Source organism: Manduca sexta, chromosome 11 (genome assembly GCF_014839805.1).
Source record: "Manduca sexta isolate Smith_Timp_Sample1 chromosome 11, JHU_Msex_v1.0, whole genome shotgun sequence".
NCBI classification, from domain to species: domain Eukaryota; kingdom Metazoa; phylum Arthropoda; class Insecta; order Lepidoptera; family Sphingidae; genus Manduca; species Manduca sexta.
In genome coordinates, this window is record NC_051125.1 from 4,518,838 (window position 1) to 4,539,370 (window position 20,533).

General features: G+C 32.7%; 1 protein-coding gene across 1 annotated transcript; it reads left to right on the top strand.

The window, feature by feature from the left end:
- The first annotated feature begins 12,771 nt into the window (after positions 1-12,771).
- Positions 12,772-19,790, top strand: LOC115442518 (extensin-1). Its single transcript, XM_030167571.2, has 3 exons — positions 12,772-12,826; positions 13,034-13,235; positions 18,280-19,790. The coding sequence occupies exons 2-3, from the start codon at positions 13,221-13,223 to the stop codon at positions 19,582-19,584; spliced, it is 1,320 nt and encodes a 439-aa protein (XP_030023431.1). The 5' UTR covers positions 12,772-12,826; positions 13,034-13,220; the 3' UTR covers positions 19,585-19,790.
- The last annotated feature ends 743 nt before the right edge of the window (positions 19,791-20,533 follow it).

The following is a 20,533-nucleotide window of genomic DNA, read 5'->3' on the forward strand; positions in this document are numbered from 1 at the left end:
ACCACAAAGAGTTGAAAGATATTCTTTACATCCATGCTCATTATACACGAAGAATTATATAAACGCTGCCGACCTTAAACGAAAGAAATAGGGATTAACAGAGCACTGCAGTGGGACTTTGTTTGGGTCTAGGGAAACTAAATACATTGCATAGATTTAGCTGCGGCTCAGCCCGCATGAAAATAAAATTTGATTTTTTTCCGCGATAAATATTTTCCGAGAATAAAAAGTAGCCTATTGTCCTTAGGAACGATGTAGCTTTCTATAAGTGAAAAAACATTTCTAAATCAATTTAGTACTCCCTGATTTTAGCGCATTCAAACAAACAGACTGTTCATTTTTATAGTATAAACTTGGAAAGGGGAATAAATTCTTATACGTGGTTTTGGTGGATTGTTTTTTTGCTGACCCACACTTTCAATATTAATTAGAAGTGCATCAATACAATCTCAAATTGTTGGAAAGAATCAACAAATCAATCATTTTGCCAGGAAACGCTTCATTTACATTGTTCTGCTGTAATGGACCGTGGCAACTGCGTGAAAAGTATCCTAGTAATGACACCGCAATCAACTTTTCGTTAGAGCCTCGTTTGTTATAAACGTGATGCATACTAATAAAATGTACTGTAATGTATTTTATTGTCTGAATTTTCTCGTGGGATATTGTTTCCGCATCGATACAATTATTTGTACAATACGTTCATTGTCTTTCGTTCATTGTATAGTTCATATCAGTTCATTCAACAAGAATTTCATTTTTGTTCAAATATTTCTCGGTTGTTGCCATTGATGTAGTTTAGTAATTAATGGTTGCAGTATTAATCCTCTTGAAGTAAGTAGCAGTGTTATTATAAATTTTTGTTATTTATCTGTCAATAGCGACTGTTGAATGTAGAGGACACAGATATAGAGATTAATACCTGGACTCCCCTCATGGTCATTCAGAAGTAGAGAATAATACAATGATTCTCCCTCAGCATGGTCACTTCATTTTAATGTGTTTGAGGAGGGTTCAGGTAAAAAATAATGTAATTGTAAATTTTTTTTAGCAAGTATTATCTTCAAATAATGTAAATCAGATAGGGAGACGTTTCTCGCATGATGTAACTGTCCATAAGCGACAGTTACTGCCTACCAGAATTTATCACTATTTAAGCTCCAGAAAACTCTACATGACGACCACTATGTCAAGAGTGTTACGACTAAGAAGAAGAAGCATTATCAGTTATTATTAAATAAGTTTTCCAATATTGATTATTCGTATACTATTCCTTACACGGTTGTTAAGATTTATCGTAATATAAAATTCATTCGGATTCCTAATTAATCTAAGTGGTCTATAAACATTTTATAATCAAGGAATCTTGCAATTTATAGACAGTAATGCGTTAGATCGCAATAATCGTAAATCTAGTGATCTGAGCGCAAAACGCGTGTTAACGAATCAGGAAACATATTAAATAACAAATTTTATGTGCACCTATCATACTTATGTAGTGATGACATCGAAAGCTCTTATTCTGAAAGCAGAGAAATACATATTCAGTTGTTTCAATTGATAATTTAAGTATAATTTTATGTTTTTATGCAATATTAGATACATACATATTTGATGTATATTATAGATATAGTTATGTAAGAAAATATAATGTTTATTTATCCTTGCATTTTATATAAAGAAGGACAAATATTCTTTTAAAATTAGATAGAAGTCTACATTGTTAGATCTATTTGAATGTTTACATAATACCGGACTACGCATAAACACATTCTAACATAAGAAATAAAACGAAATTCTTTAGTTATTATGAAAGTATTCAGACATTCGCCGTATTACGATCGTCAGAGAAACTATTTTAATTAATTAAAGATATTGTTTATTTGCTCTCATTGCTTTCTGGAATTCTAGTGCAATTATCTCGATTGAATGTAATTTGCGATGTAGTGTTGCGTTAGATCGTATCCGGAAACGTGTTGGTTTACGTAATTCGTCTATTATCCATTATTATCGAGGTGCAGCCCTATTCCCTTTCCCGTGAAAGTTCGCTCAGGTTTAGAGTATGCTCTTTGGTAAGGAATCGTTAAGTCATTTGTTACGCACGTTGCTGTGCTTAAGAAGCGATAGAGAGTATTTGAGTTAGCACAAATATAACTCGATTTTATTATAGAAACTGGGGGATTTATTCATTAAAGTCATTAATAAGAAATGAGTTTTTGTTTTTTTTCACCATTAAAAAAAATTGTATACGAAAAACCTAAGTAACGTCAGTCTGTTTGAAAGAGAATACGATTAACGCCTTCTAATGAAGTGATATTTGTTACAGCCATTTAAAAAGTATTGGAGGTATCATAGGAGGTTTTTGAATCTTTAAAATTAATTTCAGTCTGTGCACTATGTTAAAGGTTCGACTTTGATCCATAAGCACCGTCAAGATTAGTTTAAGCATCTGCACGTACTACATGATATCATTAAGCTTTTATTCTAATTTAATTCGCGTGGGTTTTGAAGAATGCTTTACCATAAAAAAACCGCTGGGGTCGATAGTGCTCATTATTGCAGATTTTTTTCAGGGACATATTTTTTGTGATTTCTGGTCACGTCCATCTATTTGCGCCTCCCTCCCGGCGCCCATACCTTGATCTGTGATAAATGATATGTGTATGAAATTGATGATTGTAGAAGCGCCCTTATGAGTCTTATGCCGATTTTTTCTCATAACCTTTCGTGTAGCCTTTCACGTGATGTGTGAGATGACAAATAAATTACTAACACTTTTTATTTATAATTAAAACTCTCTATAACTTGCAGGTTTTTTAGAAAGCTTTACTTAACTGAGATTTATAAATTATATGAACTTAATAACAAATAGCTACATCCGATAAGTGGTGAAGGGTCCATATAGCCCGATTATAGGCTTCCCTTTCGTAATTTATATAAAATCGAATTATCTTTGAAGGATTTGCAGACCGCATGTATATTAGCAGTACCTATACGTTGTGTCGGGATCTCTTTCGGACATTCTTCGCTACTGTATCCGACAGTCGAAGTACTCTTACATATTGTGTGTTGATAATACCGTGGTTATATTTGGAAACAAACTTATATACAATCAATGCAGAGATCTCGTCGCTCGCTGCGCCACTGCGCGTTGCGACGGTAGCAGGTTATAGCAAATCGTTAGGACATCGGGTGATGTAATTTATGAATATAATTTACGAAAGGAAAATAATCTTAGTAATATCTTACTAATTTACGAAACTTGACCGTGAGATTTTAATATATTTTTCGACATGTCTAGAAGCTTCGTGTTTCGCAATAGATAGTCGATATGAAATTGATGTTCAATCTGATACACGCATTACGCATACGAGATCTTCCTTAAATGGCAACCTGCCCTCCGAACACTCAATCACAGTCAACTGTAAAATTGTTAAACTTGTGCTCTATCTGAAGTCAGGGTTGTCACTAATGGTTTTATTTATTTTTTTGAAGGCAACGGAAGCCGAATGGATTTTTTTTCTAAATACGCAATAGATCTCATTGTTTCATGTGATAGATTTAAAGTAGTTGTAAGAATCAAAAATAATATGAATTTTCCTTTTATTTCTTCGAGTAGAAAATAAAAAGCCGTCATTTTTTTGACCTGCAACAATAAGTACCTAAATTATAAAAATCAAACTTTTTCGACAACCCTATTCGTCTTATCGAAACCCACTTGCCAAAAGTACGTCATGCATGAAGTCATTTAATATCGTGAATAACAATGAGAGCGTTATAACTGCTATTGTTACAGCTCGCGGCACGCGGTCAGAAAAGAAATGCTTTTTATTATGCCGATGTTGTACTCAGATATTTTTGTGCGATTGCTATGAATGAGTTGATCTCGTCTTCGCTAAACTGTTGTTAGGAGTCAGAATTCTTTGAATTGTTGTTTGTATTATGTCTTATGGACTGATAGTTACAATGGTGTTCGTTAAGAGACACTTCTTGTTTGTCCTTAATATGGATATAATTATGTTTAAATTACTTTGTTCTTATAATAATAATAATTTATTTTAGTTTTTTTTACTTGCCTTTGTCTTCAGAGAAGTCTGTTCTTAACGCCAGGTAAATTGTGTGTATAAAATCATTTTGGCTTAAAATATTAAAAAAAAAAAGATATTTAGCCAAATCATTCAATAAACAGACCATAACGCAATAATTACATCAGCTAGCATCTATTAACCAATAGAGCTACGAAAGTTGATCCCAAAATGATCAACAAATCGCTGGCTGACTATGACAAGATTCTAGGTTATGTTTGATACCCCGCCCTGTGGAATGGGGGCGTTTGGAGAATTCCACCACGGTATCCCCTGCCTGTCGTAAAAGGCGACTAATAGGGGCCATCGGGGGGTCGTCGGCGGGCGGCTGGGGGCCGTCCGCCCTTAGTGTACGTTGTGCACATCTCGCATATTGTGATGACCCCAGAGGTGGACGGCAGCGTGGAAGGTAGGTCTCATGCTGCCGTTGACGCTGAGAGCGTCCTTCGGTTACGCGGGGGCTTCTGAGCCCCCCCATAGGAGACGGGCCGCAACAGGCGGCACAGCGCAGGGACGACTGCGGACGAAAACTTAAACATTTCAGTCAGAGGAAGCCCACAGTCGTCCCTAATGCGCCGAAGACGGCCACCGCGCAGTTTTAGTTGGTATGCCGTGCGTGTATATAGGTTAGGGACTCGGCCTGGGGGTCACCCGAAGGTCAAGATCAAATCCGGGTGGCTCAACGCCGGGCCGTAAGGCACGGTGACCCCAACATAACCGCTCAGTCGCCACCCCCGAAGGCTGGGCGGTAGTCATAAGGCACTTTCTCCGCGAAAACAAAAAAAAAAACAAAAAAAAAAGGTTATGTTTGATATATAAATTGAATTATATATATTTATATATATCATACTAGTTTATATATCTTTCAGTGAAATTTTTCAATTATTTTGAAATATAAAAAACGGAATAATAAATTAAATTTTATACCAACATTAAAATTGTAGATTTTGTTCCAACATAAATAAAAATTTACTTAAGACCTTGTACTAGTGAGTCTGAGAAATGTACTGATCATTACAAAAATCTAGTTCCCTAGTACTTCATAATTTCTGCAATCTGCTCACCCACGCTAGCAAGCTAGCTAAACAAGTTCGGAACTCCTAAACGTTCTTTCTACATATTCAAACTCAATACTCTTCTTTCTTTATCTAAAATACAGTTAATCGTTTAAATTTAATGTAGTGTAGGAAGATCTATATTCGATACGCACACAAAAATTTAAAGCCGATTTGAATTTGTTAAGCTACTTTTATGACTGACTGTACATCGTGGAGTCTAATATTTGATATATCCAGCGACTTAGATTCCCTAATGCTATCGCGGCTTAATTAGCTTAGGATTAATAATACGCGCGTTTTGCATTGCTTTGGATTCGAATTGTGTAAGGAATGTGCACCTTTGCAACTTATATCAACAAATACGTTTCGTCTCAGACAATTTGTTTTTCTCGTTACTGCTAATCACCAGCATTATTATATCTAAAGTTATTTGGTAACAAAGTCTATATTTGTAAAGCAGTTCCAACTTTCTATATCAATGCCCGCGATAGTTCGACGACGGTGTTCCAATTTCAAAACACCATTCATTATACGTATCGTTGTTTTACTAATTTTGACGGACGTGTATCAATTGCTGTACTTTGTTACACAACGGTTCTCATAAATTGTAAGAATTCACATCTGCATGTAACATTCGGAAGTGGCCATTGTTTTTCACTAACGTCCATGTCCGTCCGCATTGATATCGCGAAGAAAGAAATTGAATTCGTACCGTAATGTATGAGGGAACTGAATGGAGACGCGGGGATTGGTAAATGTATTTGTTTGAAGATGATTTATTCATAGAGGTAAAAAGAGGGAATTTAATTTATTATACAATGATTTGTGATGTTTACGCGAATGTATTGATGAAACAACTGACCGCCTCAGTGGCGTAGTTGTATTGCATGCCCGGTACAATAGCGCTCTGAGGTCCTGGGTTCGAATCCCGGGTCGGGCAAAGTGATATCTGCTCAGTATTAGCCCGGAGTCTGGAATTTGTGCCCGATATGGCGTTAGGCTCGCCCCGTATCACATCATGGGACGGAACATACTTGGCGAAAAGTGGGTGCCCTAGTTGCGCCTCTGCATACCCCTCCGGGGATAAATGCGTGATGTTATGTATGTATGTATTGATGAAACAAAACTATTTTGAGGATTTTCTCCTGACGTTTCGAAGACTTTGCAGCCTTCGTAGTCAAGAGGCGGACTGAGGTGTTGGTCATCTGAAAAGTCAGTTACAATATCTTTGTCTATTTTATAATTATACAAATTACAAATAATATTTAATTTATAATAGTAGACTATGTTAATTTATTGAGTAAATTATTTATATTATAATAATGTTTGGAGAAAAATCTTTGTGCCCCTTTTAAAGTACATTGGGCGAACGGAGGCGTGTGAGATTTCGCATAATTAAAGTTAAGAGAAAGAGTAGAGAAAAATTAAAATTAAGTATAATATGTGTAACATTTAAAATTAGACTGTCGAATTTCGACTACTGCTATAAAATAATTGGATAATTAATGATTTCCTATCTTATACTACGAAAATTAAATTCTTAAGAAAGATCCTAAAACACTAATAGCTATATTATTTTCTGAAAAAAAAATAAGCGGCACAGATGATTTAAAAAAAAACACTATATTCGTTTTTTAATGAATACATTCAAATTCATTAGAAATAAAAATACATTACACGATCGTAAATCGTAAAACACTATAAACTAGATCAATTACATAGTGTCTGAGTATCGTGAGCATATTAAGATTGGGTTAATAAACATGTTACTTAAAGGTTAATTTCCGGTTCACTCGACTTCGGTAGCGTAATTAATAGTTTGCTTACAAGAGAATTAAACGATACATTATATCACGCAGTAGGTTAAATATATGTCCATAATATATTAAAGTAGGTATGTAATAACGGGAAACATAAAGTCTTGAGAAAAAGTTTTGCCAGGAAGGGGAAGTAATTTGGACATCATTAGCGAAATTAATAAAAACGACACTCGCGACTTCGCTCTCGTGAAAAATCTTTCTCGAAATATACTTAATCTCTAAAAAAAAAAGACACCAGCGCCATCTGTTTAAAAACAGTTACATCCCATGGAAGCAAATTACCGGGATAAAAAGTAACCCAGGACGCGGTCTACCTGTGTGCCAAGTTTTAACAAAATCAGTTCCGTTGTTTCTGCGTTTCCCTTAAACAAACATTTTAACATTGTCACAAACTTTCGCATTTATAATACTAGTAAGATAAGATACTGTTACATTATAATATTTCCGATATAATGTATATAGTAGCTGTGTAATCTACAAACGATTTATATAAAAAATGCATGATATGAAATGATATGCATCCCTGTGAAATACGTACGATATTCTGAAGTAACAGAGAAAGAATTTATTAATATATTTTATCTTATTTTTAATGCTGTGAGATCGCCTATTTGTGATGTTTTAGTGATCAGTTATAGTAATTGCTGCATCTATATATAGAACGGTAATAAACGGATTGCAATAGCTACCTTCTACTAGCTAAATTAAACTAAGAAAGTGGGAACAGGGCCGGCGCATCGGCCTACAAGAAGTTTTGAAAGTACAGTTGCATGAAAGCTGTGATGAATAGACCAGTCGCTAAACAAATACAAGTGTAGGCAGCCAAGTATCAATTACAAAGGAACGGATAAACGGTCAGACAGCTAGGGTATCGCTACACTTAGAAAGTAGTGAAATCGATACGGTGGAAAATGTTCACTTTTATTTTTATTAAACTCAAATTTTATAATTAATAAGTCAATAAATTTGTAAGTGGTGTTCATGGAGTTTTAACTTAATCATGTTTTGTAATTAATGTCATATTATCATAGATTTCAATCAAATTCAATTAAAAAAAAATCAAATTCAAATCAAAATTGAAGGCATAAAGTTGTAAAAGCATGATATGATAAAAAATTCTTTGATTTTAGAATAGAAATTTTAAGCCCAAGTTTCGTTCATATTTAAGGGACCACAACATACATTATTCTGTTTCATGCTTTAAAATATACAAAAATAACGGTCTTTCATATGAAAATAATACTCAATTTTCAATTGTTTCAATTGTTCTTACTTAAAAAATATAATTACTGATTAAATATATTTATTAGCACGGGTATATATAGATGTGTCATTGTGTAAAGTTTAATTAGATAGTTTAACGCTTCCACAAAGTTTGGTCTCACTTTCGTTTACTGGTTCTGCCTTATAAAATATTAAACTACCGTACAATGTGCCGAGCTTAAAGCTCAGTTATTACTAATTGGGCTGTATTGCTAAACTTCTTTTATTGTGTGAATTGGATGTTTAGGTTTGAGTCACGATACAATGATTAATTTTAGTGGTTAATATTCCAAGAACATGCCATCATTCACAGATACTAGAAGGCAAGGGATTGGTGTTTGTTATTGCCAAATAAAACTCGACGGCAGCACTTTATAATCATAGCAATATAGACAAATACTTATTACATTATAACTAAATATCGTGTCAGAATAGAATAATTATATCATTTCGAAATAAAAATAGTTTACGGATTTTATTGCGGCTTTTATATTGCAGCCTCCGTGACCACGGGGAGGGTGAAGGCTGCAAATCCTTCGAAACGTCGAGAGAAAATTAAAACATACAAAACCGTGATAAAATCCGATAACTAGTTTTATTTCGATTTCTAACTTTCGCGTAAACATATGAAATCAATTGTATAATTATTAGAAATTCGTAATGTGCAACTATGAGCTATACTATATACTGTATCACGGGTTACACATTTATATCACTACGCCAATCACATATCAAGTGCATATCAAACTTTATTGCTTTAGTTTGGCTTGTATTAATCATGTCAATGAAAACATAAATAAGTTGGACCAATATAAATCTAATTGAATCAGCGAGCAGGAATTATTAAGCAAGGCTAAATCCCTAAAACATTACTATAACATACTTCTGGTCTTGTAAGCATGAATTTATTCAATAGAACGTGAGACTTGTATCCGGCGAATATTGAGAAATATCCTTTTTAATGCAGTTTTTAGCTGTCACTTAAAAACTGTCCTTTCGCTTTCATTTCTAGCGATTAGGGCTATTATATTGAAAATAAGACAATATGATTAGTTGTGGTTAAAGTAGAGAACAATTGAAGCGTAAAATTCCAGTTATTATAAAGTTTACTGACCTTTAAATAAAAATTATGGAAAATAAGTATGTAAGGAAAAATAGACGATTTTTGTTAATATTGCAAAATGCTTTCAAATATGGAAGGTAAATTAGATGCCTTTTGCTAAAAGGAAGGCATGATGTTGTAAAAACATGATCTGATGAAAGAGTCTTAGATTTGATTATAATGTTATTTTCGACTATTTTAATGGGAATAAAAAATTTTGGTGTAAATCTCGTTCATGTTCAAAGGAACACAAAATGCACTACTGAATGGTTCCTGCTTGTTATTTTTGTATTAGATTAATTTTCTTATTAAATTAAATTATAATAAAATACACACCAACATACATATATAACAGCTGCCTGTTTTATATATGAAGAAATACTTCGTTTAAATTTTATTTTGAGATGTGTCTACTTCCATGCGCCTTATGATTAACGACTTACAAATTAAAATGATATAATTCAATTTAGCCTTTGCCAAAACCAGTTAGGATGTCAAATGATGATGATATCTTTCATGCTACCTGGATATTTGTATGATGTAAACCGCAACGAATTAAACAAAATAAAAAAATATTTAATAGGAGTATTTCATCATCTCCTTGGTCAAGTGGTAGCTTTTAGAGGCTATGGACTAGGATATTTTGAATTCGATTTGTGAATCGGCCAGGTTATTACTTTGTGTGTTATGTATTATACGTTTTTGACCAAGCTAAATATTACATAAGAAGTCTTTTCGATTACTTACCATTGCGTTAGGATCAACACAAATGACTGCTTTTATTTTAAGTTCAAAAACACGATACTTTTACTTTGTCAGTAAGTACGGAGTGAAACGCCAGCAATTTTATCGAACTTAAAAAAAAGCTTAGATTCATGAAAAAAGATGAATTGTGACCACTAAGTAGCGAATAACATTAAGTTTTTGTTATTTAAATTTAGCATTTAAACAAAGGAGCCTAGAGTAAATTTTGTATTGTAGAAAAATTTTGTCACGAAAATATTGGTTTATTTTCGATTTCGAGAAAATTATACGATTCAGTAGACGCTATAGTTATCCCAATGACACGTTGAGTTCCGCCACTGAATGGTATACATTACCAATCACTTAAATAATAGTAGATATGTTTGATTTGTTTATTTATTACGTACAGTTATTATTATGAACATTAACTAGAATGTTATAGTCATCATTTTCTTATTTGAAATAGAGTTATAACTCGAATGTGGTATATTGTGCTTTTTAATGCTTATCATAGAAAGCATTCGCTTATTGCTAACTAAAGTAGTCCAGAACGAAGATAATCCTTAACAACAATAAATTGTACGATCAGAAAGCAGGAATGAAAAAACAAATTAATGGTAATATGTGGGTTTGACACGTTAAGCATATTCATTTTATTAATAGTGATTCTGAAGCATATATAAATTTAGATTAATATTATAAAAATAAACAAAACTATATCTACTAAAATTTACTAAATTAAATTTGTTAGAGTTAATTATCAAAATATTTATTCAGAATCTTTTTTAACTAAATTGATAGTTAATTAAATAATTTGTGATCAATAATGTTGGTGTCACATTTGATTTAACTATTTATATTTATTCTTATATAAAATAAACTTGTAAGACTGCCTGATAAAAAAACAGCTTGTGTCGCCTGCTTATTAAATTAAAGTAGTCTTAATAAAATCACTTATCATCATTGCCTATTGTTTCATTAGAAATCGTATTCATTCTACTCACTTTCAAATATTTAAAAAAATGTATACGCATTTACGCACAAGTTACATAATATTAAATTGTAATGTCGAAGTCGTTTTCATGTGATGGTGTATGATAACTATAATTATTGGAACGAATGTGACTGCTGCCAGATAACTGCTGCGCGAGCTTCTTTTTTTCAACATCTATGTGTAGTTTCATTTTTATTTCTGTTATTTTAAGACAATTATTTTCAGATATGGAATTTAGGTGAATTTATTTTGATAACTGCAAAAAATATCTAAATAAGTAATAAAGTTATAAATAAGAGAGTAAAAAAAATATGTTGTTATTACGTATAAGAAAATTCTGTTTCTCACTGGTATAAAAAACTTATTACACATTGTTACGAATTTTATTGACCTGGCTATTAGTTTATTAAAATATTTATCTTACAAATTAAATGCTCTGTGTTAATCACTGTATTACAATAGTATTTGGAGTTATTTTTAATTGATCAAATAAAAATTGTTAACAAATTATAACATGACTGAATATAAAAGTAGAACAATGGATTTAATTTAATTGATTTGATTTTAATTTATTCGTGTTGTATTTTATCATATTAATAAATTTATTCGTGTTGTATTTTATCATATTAATAAATTTTATTTGATGATTGATTGATGCAAAAAATCAAGCAAAATAGTTAGTTTGTAATAACACGCCAAGAAATTAAAATCAATCTCTAAATAACTGTGCAATTTAATATTGTGAGAAAATATTTTTGTGTTTTCAAATTGCAAAAATAAAGAATCTAACTATTAAATATTTTGATTGTTATAGAGAATACATTATTGTGATTTGTTCGTTATAACTTAGCGACGCAAAACTTCTTATTGTTATGTAAAGTATAAGTATAGAGTCGCAGTAGCACACATTTAGAGATAGATTATATATAAATAAGCCTTCGTAGATTTCTCCATGGTTGTTATAAGAATAAAAAAACAGGTTAAATACAAATGCAATTCGGAAAATATCAGTAATAAAGTTACAAATACTTGAATTTCATTGGTCTACATTTTCCCTAAATATGATAAATTCATGGTGTATCTAAAATAATATATAAATTTATTTTATTTTAGGAGATGATAATTTCATTGTTAGGGGAACAAAAGGGTTTTATTTTAATATAGCTTTGTTTAGATTTCATAATTTTAGTAACCGTCGGTATCTATAAAAAAAATTAAATAATGTAGAAATAATAATAAAATCAAAATTTCTTCAGACATTTAATTAAAAGAATTTTTATAGTCATTTGAGAATTCCATAGTTTGTGTGTAGGCATTTTATTTTGGGAATTCCAATCTATAACAACGTAGTTGGCTATGAAAACTACATAGATTTACTCAGCATATTTCAAAATATGTTTCAAATATAATATTTTAACTTTATAACCCAACTCATAATCTATTGATACTGTTTATAAACTAATTTATCCATTACATGTTGGCAATAATGCTACAAATAAAAATCATAATTATTATTATTTTTTAATTAGAACATTAACATACCATATATCCGCGAGTAAAAAAGTTGCAACAGAAGTTCTAAACTATTATTAACATAGGGCTCGTGTACACGGTGGGATGTGTAGAGCTTCTTTGACGCTGATGTGTATGTAGAGTAGTGCGGTATTTAACATCAAAACGCTTGATACGCGCGACCATTTACCGACCGGGCAGCCCGTCAGACGGATTAGCGGACCTATGTTTTGGGGCGCATTTCTTAGGTCTCAATTTTAATCTATATTCATCCTCTTTTCTAATAACTCAACCTTTTTTCACTAATCATAATCAAAGCCTATTATAATTACACATAATTATTCCAAGTATATTTTTACGACGATACGCGACAATAGACCGATTTCGATTTTCAATTATCCAGTGTAGTCAATTGTAAAGTTTTTTCTTTTTAACCAATGGTTTGTAAATTATAGGATTTCCTTCGGCTGCGCATGCGTGGACAGTTTGCAGTCGCAACTACGGATGTGAGGACAGACAGTTGACGTCGGTGAAGATGTGGTGATTTTGATTTCACACCGTTTTGTGCTTTGTGACTGACGACTTACGGTTAGTGGACGTGTGTGCTCGTGAACTGTGCTTTGGAACTGCTGTGAATCAATCATGTTTGTCTTTAAGGTGAGAATCGCTTCTTTGGTGTTAGTAACAGTTTCTTTTTAGTGTAATTTTTATAAAAAGTAATTTAATGTTACTTAGGAACGTATGATGTTTTTATATCTAGATATCTCCGTGATATGGAACACTATTATGTTTTAATCTCTGTATAAAATTCATTATTAATATCTTCGAAATAAAATATTGAAAGTAGCGTATTCAAATGGTGTTAAAAACGACCGAAGACCTATCGGATACTAGAATTCCAAATAAACTTAGAAGTTAGATGGTTATCTTATATCCTGGTATCAGTTTTACGTTTCCCGCGCAATCGGTTCCCATGACGGCTGTTCATTGAGATTGTCGGATGTCGGTAACCATGATGTTTAATATCTTTTTGTTTACGTTCTTTAGCATTGTGATGACTTTGATGCAATTAATCTGATAATGCATCGTGGTTATTTAAAATTAAACTTTGTAAAGACACCTTTTGATGCGTAAATTCTTGTATACAAATTAAACTTGCATATATGATAAAGAAATAGCAGTAAATTTAAATATAGATGTTCTAGACTTTCGCAGGAAATAATATATTTTGTTACAAATTTTAGTATCGATACATTAGAATCATAGATATATTTATGGACTTGTAAAATCTATATCCATTTATATAATGTTATTCTGATTAGATATTCATGAGCACTCAGTCCGCAGGATGGTTACAGGTTTCACTGAGATCCGAATCTAGTGTTATGAGAATATTAATATCAACAGCACTTTCTTATTCCAATCTATTGAATGTCTAATCAGGTGTTTGTTTATTTGTTCGAGAGTTTCGAATGAGTTTTGGAGAGCTGTTTATCATTTGGTTGTGCACGTTGTTTTGAAATATTAAAACATTGTACATTGAAATACATTGCGATTTAAATAACTTTTTGCGGGAAGTCGATAATATTTTTATGGCTGCTTCCGTAAAGTGTAACTGTTTAATTTTTAAATACAATCATAGTTATAATTGTACGCCTTATTATAGGTATGGTATATTCGGGTTCTAGATGATGAGGTTCTAGGTTTGTTTCTGAGAATAGTTAAACAAAAGTGATTAAAATACGATAATACTGGCCTGATTTTATATTCTCTTGTATATAACTAGAGGACCGTCACAAACTACTTCCTGTAAAGAAAATACTTTCGACAAACTATAGGTGTACCTCTGACAACTGTAGGTGTACCTCTCCCTGCCAACACTTTAAGGGTAAACGCGTGAAGACATCAAGTTAAAATTGGTGAAAGGGGAATGATAACATAACTAATTTACTTTTCCAACAGAGCGTCAAACGTTTAAAACGATGTCCACACGGATTATTTTCTGTTTGAACATAATTTTTACCATTCTTTTCTTTTCGCAATACGACACAATAAAATTAGGTATATTCTTGCATATTTAAACGATCACATGACTAAACAAGAATACAATTATGTATAAGTTGAGTCGCGACACTCCAGTTTAAAATATGCGTGTCAAAGCCATAAAATTATTCAAGTTTTACGATTAGGATGTGATAGGTGTTGTAAATTTGGGGATTGGCTTATTTTGAAATTGTTTTCATATCGTAGTTAATATTATTAGATTAAGGCTAATTTACGAAATTTGTTATTATACTAGACTTAATTATTTAAATTTTGAACAGTTACTGATTTTATAAATGATGTTATTTAATATAGAGTTTTGGAATTCCTGAACACACCACTATGCCTTTGTCTCTGATGGGATAGGTAGGGGTGCAACTAAGGGCATCTTTTCACCCTAGAGTTTTGTGTTATGGTGTTATGGGGGCGAGCCTATCACAATATTGGGCACAAATTTCAGACTCCGGACTGATATTGCACCGAAAAATCCAATATCACCATGACTGACACCGGATTCGAACCCGGGATCTCTCATCGGTGTTCTACGGCGCACGTAATACAGCTAGGTACGCAACGGACGCAGTTGGAGTTCCTGTAATTGGAAAAAAGAGCTCTTAAACCTAAGTCATTAATGAAATGTAATAAGCATTGATATGTCTGATGTAGGTACTAAATTATTAATTCACATTAAATACAGCTGTTTTATTAGGGCAAGGTACCATATGTCGAAGTACAGTCGAGGTATAAATAATGTATACGACTTAACTATATTTAGAAAATTTAATAATTGAAAAGTTGTTTTGAAATTGAATAAAAACATTGCATTGCCTTTTCGAATCAATTGAATACTTCCATTCCATAGTAAAAAAAAAATATTTTTTTAATCGATATACCTGAATATCGATTACAATACAAAAAAAGTGTTAGAAAAATTGCGAAACTAACGCATTATGTAGGAGGTTGCACTTTCTAATGAGAAAAGTACGTGGTTTTTTAGTTAATAGATACTTTGTTATGCATGCCATGCCTTTTTGGACGTAAGGTCATTGGTTTTGGACTACGCATAAAATTCATGCATAATTTAAACACATTAGAAATGAAAATTGCTTAAAATACACTATTAATTTTCATAATAGATGTTTTAATATTCATAAAATACAATTCACTTAATTATAGATTGCTTAAAAATTACAATAAATAAAGTCTTTAGTCCTATTACTTTCCAGAGCTGGAAGGTCGATATTGTGACTAACTAGGCTATTTCATTAATTAGGAAGCGTTCGCACACCTTTATGATTTTTATTCTGACTTCTTAGCGTAAACTATGGGATTCGAACCTAGAACTTTTCAATACTAGTGTAAACTACTTGCGTGTACAGTCTTCAATAGTAGTGCTAATTGACTTTATTATAATCAATTATAACGTTAATAATATGATTTTTATTGTTTATCACCTTATTATTATTTTGGGTTACAAAATTAAACAATACAAATACACTTCACGCATTTATCCCCGAAGGGATGTACAACTGCGCCACCGAGACGGTCACAAACAAAATATAACGTCCATAAATATAATAGGACCTTTCGAATGGTCAGTTTTCGGTTACTTTCAACTTCGTTTATAAAGCCAGCTTGCAAGTTTCTATTAGTAAATAAAAACAAATCATTTATAATTGAAAGTATTTCCAAATATGTTTCCATGGATACATAATCCCGATGTACGATGAGATTAACTATAATGAATTCTGACATACGACAAGATAAACTAACATAAATAATAAGAAATGAAAGGTGTATTGATAGGCAGTTTATTGGTTTTGAAATTACATAGTATTATTTTTAATGTTTTGTAACGTAGTTGATTAAAATATAAAAGATCATGGAAATCATAACGCGAAATTTAATTTGTATTTTCATTTAGTAATACATAAATCGAAGGTCAGAAATGTGGTAGCAATTCGCAACGTTTGTGTGCCTTGGTATAAATTCATAGTATGTCAAAAACATTATAAGATAGTGCTATAATAATAGTTCAGGAAATCTGTAGTCCTTACAGAGTCTGAACAAAAATATTTACATCTTATGTAAGTTTGTATGGATATTTTAAAATTGTGGTAATTCTTCTTTAATTTAAGATATGCTCCTTCCATTGTTTTTTGTATTGTTACCGCATCACGAAATAATGAAAGGTACATGTTTATTTCAAAAGTTATTAGAGTGAATGCGCCTTATATGGCCCAAGCATTTAATATGGACAACCGGTATTTTTTAAATAATATTTTCCGTATCGGGTATATAACCAGAGGATTATATTACGTTTCATTCTCCCTTCGGCCCAGCAATCGCTTAATTTGAAGCAATCCAACGCACATATTGTCGAGGACCATTTTTTCGAATTCGTCAACGTGTGATTTACTTTTTTAGCTGGCAGTGTAAGCTTATCACTTCAAAAATAGTACTTGAGGTAAATGGGTTAAACCAGGGAAGACGCGAATTATTATAATTGATTGATTAAACTTTTCACAAATTTTCTATTTTTAAATAACATTCCATTGATCGCTATTTGAATCAATATAATTAAGAGAGCTATTATAATATATAATTTTATATCAATGTGGTTAAGTTAAAATAGAAATGGAAAAAAGTATAAAATTTCCGAGTTTTGTTAAGAAAATTCAGGTGGTCCATATATGACGCATTTACTCTACTTGTTCACTCTCTCGTGTTCGAGAAATTTTATAAACAATAAGATTACATTTCACAGCCATTATCTTTTTTGAAAAAGTACATTCGCACATCAATCCTTTTTATTCTTCATTCATCAAATTAGCATAATATTACGCGGTTCGTAATGCTGTATTATGTAATATAGTTTATGGAGTCACTTTTTGTAGAGTTTAAAAGTGATTAAGTAAGTGTGAGAATTATTCGAGCATCCCATAATATTATATTTTTAAATATAACTGTCGATTATTTTTCTGACGTTGGCTTTGTAGCTATACATAATATTTCTAGGTTTGCATTTGTGATTATCATATTTATTCCTTCACTTTTGCTACTTTACTATTAGTTAGGTCATATATTAAAAACCTTAACTTTTCTTGAGTTTTCAAGTATACTGAACTGATTTCTTATGTTTACGCGAATGTTAGACATTGAAATTAAACTAATTTTCGGATTCTATCGCATATCAGCCTAAAATACTAACACAGCGATAGAATCCGAAAATTAGTTTAATTTCAATATACTGAACTGTTTAATTCATTTGCATTAGAGATCTAATTAAGCTCCAAAGATCCCTAATTATTTCTTACTGTATATTATTTTTTTGATTATCATACAAATACTCATATAATTTACCTAATAACCCAAAAATAGTGAGCACAAAAAACCGCACTTAATACAAGGCCCGCGAAAGTGATGGAACGTCTTAACCACATAAATTACCAGTAAAAGTTAGCAATCCCGTTCTAAAGTACGTATTCCGTAAAGGTAACTGGTTTCGTAATAGGCTCTGGTTTATTTTTTGCCATTCACCTGTTTGGATTGACGCTAGGGCGCGACAGTGACCACGCCTTCATGCTATCTGTGGCCATGTGTCACACCGCCACTGCTTTGGTCATTGACTTTACTAACTTCACGCTTTTACTTTCAGATCACTGTTTGTTTTCTCCTGGCCCTAACTGTGGGAGCCGAAAAGAAAATCGAATTACAAGACATTGAAGAAGACAACTTGAAAAGCGAAAAGGAAAAGGAAGATGAACCTGAACCGCGATCACAAGGAGAACAGAGTTCGGGACTAATTCCTCTCGAATTTCTAAAAAATGGCTTCTTGCGGTACTTTGAACCGGCTTCGACAGCACAGCCACGCTATGTTCAGCAATATGCGGTGACGGAACAACCGGAGCGACCACCGCCGCCACCACCACCGCCAGTTGCATCGCCTAAATCGCAGTATGGCGCTCCTGTTGCCCAGCAGGCAATGGTTGGCTACCTTTCCAATGTGCCGATGCAAATATATCTAGTCCCTCAATATTACAATGAACAGCAGGATCACACAGCGAATGCACAGAGCTCGGTACGTTACACATCTGCTAGTGCTCCTCAAGCATCTTACCCGACAGCGCCGGAAGCAGGGCAGACGCAGACAAATTACATAGAAGTCCCAGCGTATATTGCACCTACTGCTAAGACGTATGTACCGCAGTATTCTTCGCCGGTCGCCCTCGTGGGTTATGCTCCACAGCCGACTGCCGCGCCGCAACCCACCATAGCTCCAGTCTTAGCCTATCCTGTACCAGTAGTGCAGTATCAGACAGCTGCTGTAGTAGCGCCTACAAATCCAACGAAGGAGTACTACCAAAACGCACATTACTCAGACACCAATGTTGTAGACGAAGTACACGAACAGGTTAATGAGAGTCCATCGCATACAGACGCAACTTACCACAAAGCCCCTGTCCAGGAGTACACACGGTTCTATCCATCACGTACTCCATTACGAAACGAGTACAGGCATAATGCAATTTCTGAATTGCCTCATCCTAATCCATTGATATTGAAGGGTCCTCCATCTCATTTGTCACATGTCCCTAAAGCGCTTCCAATGTATAGGCCGGTGCATAAACCTGTTTACGCGTCAAGCGCAATAGCTCCAGCATTTACACCGAGACCAGCTGATCCTTATGGCCCTGTTTTTAAACGACGACCTACATCCTTGTTAGATTCTTACATTCCATCTCATATTCAAGTGGAATACATGAAAAGAGGTTTCGCTAAAGATCCTCTAGAAGCCTACGAAGCTCTATCGAGCGGACGGCATTTGGTCCACTCGTCAGTTGTTCCTAGACATTACGAACGAGGCTTCCTTCCCAACCAGATGTATGAGACTGCCAGCGGCGGCATCACATACGGTCATTATAAAAGAGCACCGAAAATAGATAATGTACATCGAAAGTAAAATTTGTTGCTCTCCCTACAAACAGTTAATTTAAGTCATTATGAATAAAAATATTAAGACTGTGCTATTTATATATATCAAAAAATTGCGATGCACAAATATATTAATTTTATTGTACGTACAAATTGGAGTACAATTTTAGTAATAAGAGATCGACAAACGAGGCTAACGTTGTGTGGAAATATGTTATGTATGGTCAGTATTTAGACAATTGTTATTTGCAATAAAATTGTTATTATGTTAAAATTTTGATCATTTACCAATTTTTGCATGTATATATTGTGATAGGTTGTAAAAATTTGTAAAATAAAAGTTAACATGAAGAAATAAAATTATTAGTTTTTATTATATTTCTATTGATACAAACGACATTACAGTGTACAATTCCACAAGTAACAATTAGGTTCTATTTAATTATAATTATAATTTACTCTGAATATATATGGCGACAATCACTTTTTTATTTATCTATGACTATGCAAGCATTAGTCATCATCAAGCACCAGTTGTCAGTCTGCGATCAAAAACTATTAAAAATAATAATATTAGCCATTTTACTACATGAAGATTTGCAGAATGCAGAGTAACAACCAATTTAACTTTAAAGACATACTCGCGAGTATTGGTCGTAAATGTTATGAAGGATGAAGGCGTTGCACTTCCTTAATCTATATTAGTCTCTGAGATGACGAAGTGTGTGTCGTACATGAATAATGTATATGAGAAATTACTTTACGACATACTCGGGCTCTTCCGACTTTCAGAGCTCTTGCAGTTCATTAATATGTCTAAGTTATTTACATACCTACTGAATTTTGCAGTGTTATCTTACCATTTGCAAATAATTAATTTTAATGAGTGTTTTATTAAGCATTCTTTTGGAATTTCTAATATAGTAACTTCTTAGATCAATGAAATAAACCATAGATTTGGTTAATTACAAATTAAA